The sequence below is a fragment of the Gracilinanus agilis genome, chromosome 6, assembly GCF_016433145.1.
Source record: "Gracilinanus agilis isolate LMUSP501 chromosome 6, AgileGrace, whole genome shotgun sequence".
In the NCBI taxonomy this organism is placed as follows: domain Eukaryota; kingdom Metazoa; phylum Chordata; class Mammalia; order Didelphimorphia; family Didelphidae; genus Gracilinanus; species Gracilinanus agilis.
This window is the reverse complement of record NC_058135.1, coordinates 212,298,980-212,310,712: the sequence shown is the minus strand read 5'-3', so window position 1 is coordinate 212,310,712 and position 11,733 is coordinate 212,298,980. Positions and strand designations below refer to the sequence as shown.

Below are 11,733 nucleotides of genomic sequence, written 5' to 3'. Positions count from 1 at the left end.
TGTGTATGTGTGTGTGTGTGTGTGTGTGTATATATATATATATATATATATATATATATATATATATATATATATATATATATATATATATTATTCTAGTCCTGGCTCCGCTTTACTGTGTGACTACTGCAAAGTTACTTCATTTCGCTAAGCTCTATTTTCTTATTTATAAAATGATACATTTGGACTAGACCAGAGATATCAAACAAGCTACTCCCAAGCTAGGAACCAGATAAAAATGTAATTGGGAAATATTTAACAAAATAAGTAAAAACATAGCTGTAGCAGATGTTCAGTAGTGTTTAATTTTTTGGGACCCTATTTGGAGTTTTCTTGACAAAGATACTGGTATAGTTTGCCATTTCCTTCTCTGACTTATTTTACAAATGAGGAAAGTGAGGCAATCAAGGTTAAGTGACTTGGGTCAAACAGTTAATAAATGGCTGAGGCCAGATTTGAATTGAAAACTTCCTAACTCTAGTCCTAGTATTTAGCTGCCCTAAAAATATAGTGTACCATAGATAATGTTAATTTGTGGATTTCTAAATCAATCTGTTGCCAATCTGAGTTTGACATTGTTGGGCTCAATGCCATATAAGGTCTCTTTGTTTTCCAACATTTTATGTATTACATTCTGTAGACTCATCCAGCTCTGACTTTCTGTGTTTTCTGTGCCTTTCTAGCTACATCATTCTATGTTCTGAGGTTTATTGGAAAGAACATTTAAATGAGTGGCAGATGACCTGGGTTTGAATTTGTAATTTCTTATTCTACTTACTACCTGGGTGACCTTGGACAAGTTCCTATGCCTTAGTTTCGACTAGATAATGTCTAGGGTTATTTTTAGGTCAGGTACTGAGTGGACTACAATGTCCTGAAGTCATACTTATCAATTACATTTAATTGAGAGATCTAGATAGCATATTGAATGACAGAGTCATTGACCCTCCTCCTTCCAATCTTGAGTGCTGTTGGAGACAATTAGGGCTAGTCTTGCTCCACTTGGACCCTCATGTCCACTCTCTCATTCTCAGTAGTGGCATGCCAGACCCCTCCAGGACCCCTGCCCAGTAGAGCAGACCTGGCTGGATTGAGGATGAGCAATTCTTACCATCTGCTCTGAAACTGCTTCCTAAAATCTCCTAGGCCTTACTTTATGTCATGACACTATGCCTTCTGGTTCACAGCCACTGCCATCCAATGTATGTTACCCTTCATGCTTCTGGAAAATTGGGAACACTTGCATAGAAATTACAGAAAGGAAAATGTTATTCCAATATGAGAGGGAAAAAATTCAGATTAAATTTATCTAATAGTGAAATATCTTGCTTTGAGAGATAGTAAATTCTCTCCTTATTTCAGATAGTTAAGCAAGAATGATTATTCTAAGCTCTTCAAGAGCAGGGGACTGCCTTTTGCAACTTCTTTCATCCCCAGAACTTAGCATTGTGCCTGGCACATAGCAGGTACTTAATAAATGTTTATTGATTGGCAGAGGAAATTCACATTCAGGAATAGATTGATCTAGGTGGTGGCAGAAGTCTCTTCTACCTCTGACATTCTGTGGCTCTAGCCTTCTATTTTAGACCTGAAAAAGTTAATCTTGGAGGAGAGTTCCTTTGAAATTTCTGGAGCTGGAGAGTGTGGGGATGATTTTATTATGTTTAAAAGGAATTGATCTGGAGTCTGATCATTTTGACAGGCAGCTTAAGTGAACTCCTTGTCTCCTTTTGATAGGATACTTTGATATCTGCCCTTTCTGGGTTCCACTCTAGTTTTGCAGATTGGATTGGTTTCAAATCAAGTATAATTCCTTAGAGACAGATTGCAATAGTTATAAACTGAAAGGCTTTTCTTTAATTCCATTATCCCCAGAGGAGGTGTCTCTCTGTCTATAAATAGCCATTTCTGCTGCCTTGCCAAATCATAGCATTTTGTGGTACTGGAAAGAAACTTTGAGATCAACTAGCCCATATTCTTCATCTTTCAAAGAAAGAAATTAAGGACCATGGAAGTAAGAGACCTGCCCAAGATCACTTCCCTAGTGTCAGAGAAGAATATGCAAGGTATCTAAAGTGTTTATTAGAGCAATGCAAAAAATATACAGAGAAAGAAGGAAGGACACTAAATAAAATGGGTCGATGCCCCCTCCTACCCTGAAAAAAGGGGAGATGGTAAAGAACACAAGGGGACAAATGAAAAGGGGAGATAGAAGGGGATAAACTTAAGAGCTGAATAAGAGGCAACTACAGTGGAGAATGGGGGGGGTAGTAGATTTTGCTTGAACCTTTTTCTCATCAGAATTAGCCCAAAATGAGAATAACATCCACACTTAGGCAGCATTCACCAGCTGGGTGACCCTAGCTGTTTGCCTCAGTTTTCTCATCTGTAAAATGAACTGGAGTAGGAAATGGCAAATGTTCCAGTATCTTTGCCATGAAAACATCAAAGAGGGTCATAAAGATTCAGGCACGACTGACAAAACAACTGAACAACATCATCAGAGAATGAGCTTGAACTCGGGTTTCCTGACTCACAGGCCAGTGCTCTTCCCACTACATCACACTACTTTTCTGTACTTCATTAGGCCTTCTGTCTCTGGCAAAGGCTTGTTCCAGAGGACTTACACCATGCGCTACCTCTAAAACATTACCTGAATCTACCCTCCAGGTGTGGTTGTCCTAACAGCTGGCTGACATTCAGGAAATGAGACAAGCAATTTGTGTAACTGAGAGGAGTTGGCCAAGGACCAATCCTATATTTAGAAGCTTGGAAGGTTATTTCCAGAGAGGAGGAAACCTCTGGAGTGGATGTGCTTGGTGAGGAAGATTGATTCAGCATAAATGAATTGCTAATAACTCAAGCATGACTGATAATAGTAAGCCATCAGCTCACAGCCATTCATTCACCTTTCCTTTGTGGGCTTCTTTGTGTGATGTTCTTGGCAAAATAGATTTTCTCAAAGCATGCCTTTTGTGCATTTTTAGGGAAGCAAAGTCTACAGTTTGCTGTGGATTCTGTGCTATGATACGGTATTAATAGTTTTCCTGAAGGGATTGTCTCTTAATATTAACCAAACATACAAGAGACAGAAGCAACCTATAGTTGACAAAAGTAAAGCTGTAAGCGAAGAACCTGGATTCAAGTTCCAGGTTTGCTGCATATCCCTCTATGTTTTTTGGCATCCCTTTGGGTCTCTGGGCCTCAGTTTCCCATCTGTCAAGTCCAAGGATTGAACTTTTTAGTATTTTTAACCTGGTGTCCATGAATTTCTTTATATACATATGGAACCCTTTGGAATCCATCCAAGGTCACAGAACCCTAGAAAGAAACCCTAGAACCACAGAAAACCCCTGGAGATAGAAGGGACAATAGAAATCACTGAATCCAGTGTACTAATTTTACTGATATGGAAACTAAGGACCAGGGAAATTAGGTTATTTCATTAAGATCACACAACTTGTCTATGAGAGGGCTTAGACGTGAACCCAGGTTCTCCAACTCCATATCTAATATTTTCCTCACTAATGTAGGACTGAACATTGTTTCCACAAAAAGGTTGAAGAATTTTCTCTTTGTCAGAGGAGAGGGAATGAGACTGGAGAAGCCATATTCTCTATACCCCAGAATCATGTGCACTAGAAACACCTTTTCTTTATGTAGAAACAAATCAGAAAAGTAAAGAATCTCAGAAACAAGAGCAAAAGGTAGAGAAAGAATTTGCAGTGGGAAAACAAGAGTTTAAATTCTCATTTAGTTACTTATCTTTTTGACATTCAGGCAGATGTAAACAAATCCACCTGATAAGAAGATTGGACTAAAGATGATTTTGAAGATTCTTCAGCCCTATGTATTATATAATTGTCTAAGTTTTTTGTCTATCCAAAACTGAGCTGGAGGAATGTAGGAACTTTCCCATTTAGGTAGGATCCTATTCAAACAAGGTCCCCAAGGCATGAATTGTGAGAAAGGATAATTAGATCTAGCATCATCCAAAATCCATTTATTGAGTCTCCCTTTTATCCCAGAGTTCTTTTTTATTTATGCTCTGACTGTCATTCATTAATTTGTCTAAATGCTTTCTGAATTTTACTTCTTTTTCATTTTGGATTTGAATGGAAAAAATACATTTTATTTTCAACAATCTCTAAATGAGGTTATTATTTGCTTTAATTATTTTAAAACATAATTCTGAGAAGAGAGCCTTCACCAGACTGCCAAAGAGATGCAGAACACAAAAAAGGTTAAGAAATTCTGTCTAAGAATAATGAATTTTGTAAGTTTATGAGGGATAGCACTGGTCTTCTCACAGAGAAGTAAGGAACATTGCTTCACTTGGCCTTAACCATTTCATTTCTAACCTTTGTTCCACCATTTAATTAACTAAGTCACTTTAACTTTCTAAGTCTTGCTGTACTCATCTGTAAAATGGATATAAAGCTTTCACTTTCTACCTCAAAGGGTTGTTGTTGTTGGAGGTGGTGGTGGTAGTATGTGTATATAGATGTATACAAATATTTGTTTATTTGTATTTGTATGTATGTATGTAAGTATAAATGTTTGTATATATATTTATACATACACATGTATATTGTGTCTCTATCTATGAAAGTGGCCTTATATAAATATAATCTATTATTAATTGCCTAAAACTTCCTTTTCTTTATCTAAAAACATTTGGGGATGTTTTCTGCCCATAAGCTCTTCTTGCATGAATGAAAGCCCATTTCTCTGCTATCTCAGCCCCCACATTCAAATCAAATGACCTGCTGGAAAAATTTAATGCTAACCATGTCTATACTTCCCATTCTGTTCTTTGTATCCAAGAAAAAGATCCCTCACACTCATACTCCCATCCTGGATATCAACTGATGCTACAAATCTCTTGTCTTTTGGAACAGGTGTTAATTCTTTCCAAGTCTACATGGCTTATAAAGATCTCTACCAGATGTCCGACAGCCAGGTATACATCTACATGCCTCTTATCCATTCTGGCCATCAAGAGCCAATTGTGAAATTTTCAGTGTGAGCATTTCCACCTTGGAGCAGACAAAACACTATAATTCAGGACTTGATTTACTTTTTTGTTGATTGGTTAGTCTTAAGAAAAGGGTGGAGCAAACATTAATAATTCAGAGTAAATTGAAAAGTATGTTGTGAATTTTCAGAGAACTGGTTGTTAAGCATTTACCAATTCACCCCTAGTCAAGTCACATATGTTAAACTTTCAAACAAGGAATTCCCCTTTAGTTTCACTATCACTGCCCTCTATTCTCTGTCCTTTAATTAAGAGGTATAAAACGGGAAGGATTAACACTGATGCTTAGTATCTTGGTTTTTCTACTGGTGATTATTAAAAATAGTATACACACAGGATTTGGGGAGGTGGTCTTCACCATTAGACATCATTCATATCATCATACAGTCAGACATATGCTTAATTATGTGAGAAATAAAATTGATACTAGTTGAACATTGATTCCATCCATTTATTTATTTATTACTTATTAAGTACCTCCAACATTCTATGCCTTTGGGGGTGACTTCATAAGTGAATGTGGCAGGGAGTCTTTCAGGAAAGGCTCTCAGGTTGAACTGCTTAGGCAGGAGACTCCTTGGCTGGATTCTTTCCTTGGTCACAAACATACACATTCACAGACAGCTCCAATGCTCCCCTGATTTGCAGGGTGTGTCTGAAATGCAAGGGCTGAGGTGCAATGGGCCCACGGAGATCCAAAGACAAAATAATCACCACCGTTAACTGGTCAGATCACTTGGTGTTGTCATCAAGAAGGGGATTGCTTTGGGCAGTCATTCACTAAAGCAATGAATGTGGAGTCAGGAAGATCTGAGTTTGAATTCTCTCAGACACTCTGTGGGTGAATCACTTAACTCTCTCAGCTTCAACTCGTTATTTTTTGTTGATCATTTATTTCAACCATTTCAAACTCTTTGTGACTGCATTTGGGGCATGGTTTTCTCGGCAAAGATACTGGAGTGGTTTGCCATTTCCCTCTCCAGATCATTTTACAAATGAGGAAACTGAGGCAGAGTTATTTGACTTTCTTAAGATCCTACAGGCTAATGGGCGTCTGTGACCAGATTTGAACTGGGTAAGAAGAGTCTTCCTGACTCCAGGAGCAGCAGTCTATCCACTGTCCTACCCAGCTACCTACCCCACCTTTCTCTTCTGTAAAATGGGGATAATAATGACCCCTATCTTAAAGGACTTTTGTGAGGATCAAATGAGATAATTATATAAAGCACTATGCAAACCTTAAAGTGATATAGAGATATCAGCTATTTATTATAATGTAAATGACAACTTATTAAAATATATATTTTAGTAAATATACCTAAAACTTTCTCAAAATGCATTGTTTAGAACAAAGAGATCTTTTGTGAGGAAACAGTACTATTAATATCATGTTTCCTGAAGAAATTGGAAGAGAAAACCCACTTTTTGTTTTAAATCATTCATAAAGAATATCGATTGTAATATTTTGAGTTTATGCTCATTCTTTCTTGTTCCTTCGCCAGCTCTATGAAGCATTTACATTCCTAAAAGGACTTGGAGCGGTCATCTTAGTCCATGCTGAAAATGGAGACTTGATAGCTCAGGTAAGTAAATAAATGAAGTAAGTTTAATTTCTAATGAAAAAATGAGGGTGAGTCAATAATCAATCATCTAATAAGTACCAAAAGCTGGCACAGGAATACAAAGACAAAATCCAGACAGTCCTCCTTGCTTTTATTTAATGGAGGACATAGAAGAGAGAAGAGGACAGATACAAGAGGTCCACAAATTAGTATACAAAGGGCATAAGACCTGAGTTCTTGTTCTGTCTCTCATCACCTGCATGATCTTGGATATGTTCCTTTCTCTGAGTATACACTTCTCTATCTGTAAAATGGGGATTATGGCATGGCCTGCCAACTTTGAATCCTATTTCAGGATAAGTGATGTATAATGTGGTTTTAAACTTTTTTTTTTAAGTTTTTCATTGTGGTTATTGTTTTACATTGTTTATAAGGAAATAATGCTAGTTTGTATCAACATAACCATTTAAAAAACTCCTATATTATAAATTAGAAGCTTCAGACCGATAGAGATTCTTTTACCTATTTCCCATTTTTAAAGTATGAAGAGCTTGTTTAATGTGTGAGATTTTTTAATTCCATATTTTTCTTCTTAAAGATTTTCTGTTACAATTTAGGAATAATTTTGATCTTTTCAGTAAGAAGTCAAGATCCTGATTATACACAGGAAGCAAATTTAGAAGTGACACCTATTTGTTTCCTGGCTGTTATAGTTAATTTTGATTTTTATAATGTCATTTGGTGTTTATGACCAAACTGCCTACTTTCTTGAAAAACAAAAATTAATGTTATATAGACCCGAGACTTCTGAGGAGTCTTCATACCTTTGACTTCTTTTATTATTTAATACCAAGTCACAGTTTTCAACATGTTTTCTACCACTCTCCCTTCTACATTGAAGTCGTTGAATACCAAGCATCTATTAATTTAATATGGAGATAATTAGTAGGATCTACATAGCCTTCTTTTAACTCTTCATCCTCTGTGATAAATGTTGACACTTAAGACATAATTGTCTCCATGGGAGTCTTTTTTATTTTTTGCTTATACTCATTGTGAACATACATGATCATGTTGTGTGTTCGGTTCTTTCATTTATGTGGGTCATAAAGACTTAGGGTTCAAATTGTTGCCCTACTGTTTACTACCACTATTCCCTTGGAAAAATTGCTTAACCTCTCTAGGCCTTAGTTTCTTAATTTATAATAAAGAAATTGACAAAATATATTTAGTATTGCCTCCTGCATCCTAAACCAACAAGGAACATCAAACCATGGAAGACTTGGAAATCTTGCTTTCACTTTGTTTCCTTTGGACAAATGATAAAAAATATATATGTATATGTATATTCACATGTACATGTGTACATGCACTTTGTACATGGAAATGTATTTATGTGTGTGCATATATCCACATATACTCATATCTATACATACAAACCAAAGTCTGTCACCTTCTTATATTTAGATTCCTTATTTTCTGGTTTAATTTAAAACAATAATATCAGTATCAGTAGGATTCTATTCCTCCAATAGTATGTCACAGAAGTTAACTTAACCCCCTACAGAATACTCCATACTAAAAATAAAAGAATAATGTAGTAGGATATTGACTTGTCTCGAATTTATCTCCAACTGAACTCCATTAAAAATGAGAACAAAATAACAATAACAACAGAATAAAAATGATAGTAGTAGTAATAGTACTATTACTGGTGGTGGTGGTGGTGGTGGTAATGGTGTTATTGATAGAAGTAGTGGTGGTGGTAGTAGTAGTAATAATAATAGTTATCTGAATGGAAGTGCCAAAAATACTGAAAGAAAATAGGATGGAATTTGCATAATATGGGCCCATCATAAACTGGAAAGGGGATTTTTTCTCTCTCTTGTCTTCCAGGAACAAAAACGAATCTTAGAAATGGGAATTACAGGTCCTGAAGGACATGCTTTGAGCAGACCTGAAGAGGTAATGAAACATAGTTTCCTTCTAGATGAAAATTGAGATTTTACTATCTCCCCTCACACGCACAAAAGACCATCTCTCAACATTGTTTTTCTCCATTGGCATCTAGTGACAAGCATCCAATAGGTTCAATCTAGTTGGAAAAACTGGAAAGCTGGCCCCGCTCATTTTCATCTCTACCTGCTTTTCCATCATCCCTCATCCCTCTGCCAATATCCAATAGCCTCCTGCTACCCATAGCTTCCTAGCCTACCTTCGCCTACATAGGATACCCTGCCATTTGGTACAGTGTCTCTACACTCTTAAACAAATAACAATTCTTAATGAAGTACCCACTATGTTGCTTCATGGGTTTTAGAATCTAATGGGGAAGAGGTATGATGTAAATAGACACCAAAAAGGCACTTAAAATTCAATGGAATAACCATTTGCCAAGAGCCTACCGTGTGCAGAACAGCTCTACTAGCTGCTGAGAGAAACATGAAATTTAGTCACTATCTCTGCCCTCATTGAGTCTTCAGTCCTACAGTAAGATAACACAAAGGCATGTAAGTAGTTTGTGTGTATATGTGTATAGTTGTGTATGTATACACACATATACAACACATATTACATGCTAAGAGATGGAAATCAAAGTACTAGATGAGACTTGAGGGAAAAGACCATTGTGAGTTGAAAGATAAGACACCTCCTTTCTTTTCACCAAGAGACCTTATAGTTCCTGTGCCCATTTCTTCAAAGTCTCATTCTCCTTGGGAATGGTAGGCTTCAATGGAGTGGTCATGTTGCTTGGCAGAAACCATACGAGAAGATCTGTGTGCTAATTCTACATTGCCAAGAAGTCTGTATGACTTTGGGAAAGTCAAGTTTCTTTTTTGGACCTCAGTTTACTTCTTTGAGCCTTGGTCTCTTCATCTCTTTGAACGCAATTTTTGTTTCTCTTTTCTTTCAGCTGGAAGCAGAAGCTGCTTTCCGAGCCATCACCATAGCTAGCCGAATCAATTGCCCCGTTTATATTACCAAGGTGATGAGCAAGAGCGCTGCTGACATAATTACCCTGGCAAGAAAGAAAGGTACTGACTGCATTTCCTTCTCCCTCATCCCCTATCTAGAGGGTGCTTGTATTAATGGTTAGAGCCACATCACTGGGGAATGGATGGTAGTCATGATTGCCTCCCTTTCAAGGGCATCATTTTTCTATACTTCATCAACTGTTTATTGTTTATGGTCAGTAGAGAAAATGAGGGAATATATAATAAAAATATACAGCTAATAAAACGAACTCCCTTGTCATTTTGGGAGTCAGTGGTTTCAGAACTCTCCCTGCCCCCCTTAAACCTTTCATAAGAACTTATTGTCAATTTTCTGGGGAACTTCATAGCTACTATTTCTGACAAAGAAGGCCCGGAGATTTAGGGCACAAATGCAACAGGGTCCCCGGTAATTTATGCTTTCAATTGCTATTCTTCTTGATTTTCATTGCTAGTTAGTATAGAAAGGTGATTGTGTGATATTGAATGAAAATTCCTTTGTAAGATCTGTCTTTTGGTTGCCCAAATCAGTTACCTTCTCAGTCACTTCCAATTCTGGTCCAAGGATTATAGACTTCTTTATACTTGGAGAATGTGGAGATGCTTGTTGGGCCCCCTGGTGGTCTGCAGTTTATTAATGTTTGGTAAAAAGATTCATGAGTAAGGAGAAGAGGAGCCAAGCTAGTTAGGTTATTAAAGATGATGTTCACTAATGAGAAGTGCTCTAGACTAGTTTAGTTAGACTTACGTTTGGAAATATGGTCCCAAAGCTTTCATATCACTTACACTGAGAGTTCCTAGAAATAGAGAGTATCTACGTACCTGATCACTCACAGAAGAATCAGCTAATTTGAGTTTTAGCTCTTAGCTAGTTTTTGGTGGAAGTACTAAAGAGGGGTGACATGGCTGAAAATTAGAGAGCTGGAAAGGGAGGCTGTGAAGAATCAAAGAAATAAATGCATAATTAGTACCTGGAATAACTGAGTTTGTTTTTTTCTGTTCATGCCCTTGAATTTGACCAAGTAGCTATCATTAGGTCCCTTCCAATTAGGCTGAAGGGTTTGGGGATGTGAATCTGTGAAACATTATCAGGGCCAGTTTTTTTTTCATCTGTAAAATGGGCTAATAATGCTTGTACTACATACTTAAATGGGGTTTTGTGAGGAAAGCATTTCATAGATTATAAAGTTGTGTTATATTATATAAGTTAGATAAAGCTATATTAGCACTATTATCGTACTCTCTGGCAACAGGTGGCTGTGAAGGCATAAATCTTTTGAAGTATTTGCAAAGTATGCTTTGGTCTGGAATCTCTTGAGAGTGTTAAAGAAATCCTTCAAAGTAGGATTTCAGACTAGAAGGGATTTTGGCGATCATGTAACTCAAATCATATTTAGAGAAGAGGAAATTCAGTCTGAGAGGTTGGCCTAAGGCTACACCATGAATTATTGTTTCAGTCATTCAGTTGCATCTGAGTCTTCATGATCCCAGGCACCACCATACTGTCCATGGAGTTTTCCTGGCAAAGATACTAAAATAGTCTGCCATTTCCTTCTCCATTTAATTGAGGGGCAAATTGAGGTCAAAGTGATTTATGTGGGGGCACACAGCTAGTAAATGTCTGAGGCTGGATTCAAACTCAGTTCTTCCTAACTTCAAACTTAATGCTATCTCTACTGTACTCAGGTCTTCTGGGTCCAGAGTTCTTGTAAGTAGGCTGTGCTGTCTGTTTCTGTGCTGTCAGAGGTTTATAGACTTTGAGATTTCCAATGATAAAAATTGGCTGGCCAGCCACTTTTCACTTTTAGGTCACTTGGGTTATTATTGCACATACATACCACAGTAGTAAGTCACATAGGAGATGTCTAGGAGGTTGGAGAAAGATAATATATGTATTATAATCAGATATAAATGTCTATCTATCTATCCATCTTTCTTTCCTTCCTTCCTTCCTTCCTTCCTTCCTTCCTTCTTTCCTTCCTTCCTTCCTTTCTTCCTTCCTTCCTTCCTTCCTCCCTTTCTTCCTTCCTCTTTCTTTCTTTCTGTCTCTTTCTTTCTTTCTTTCTCTCTCTCTTTCTTTCTTTCTTTCTCTCTCTCTCTTTCTTTCTCTCTCTCTCTTTCTTTCTTTCTTTCTTTCTTT

At 37.0% G+C, this 11,733-nt stretch overlaps 1 protein-coding gene across 1 annotated transcript in view; it reads left to right on the top strand.

Annotated features, from left to right (window-relative positions):
• CRMP1 (collapsin response mediator protein 1) overlaps positions 1–11,733 on the top strand; it is an 87,191-nt gene that overhangs the window by 55,301 nt on the left and 20,157 nt on the right. The window contains exons 5-8 of the mRNA XM_044680432.1: positions 4,902–4,963; positions 6,541–6,621; positions 8,497–8,565; positions 9,515–9,635. Of these exons, the coding sequence (XP_044536367.1) occupies positions 4,902–4,963; positions 6,541–6,621; positions 8,497–8,565; positions 9,515–9,635 (333 nt within the window). The remainder of the gene's footprint in view (positions 1–4,901; positions 4,964–6,540; positions 6,622–8,496; positions 8,566–9,514; positions 9,636–11,733) is intronic.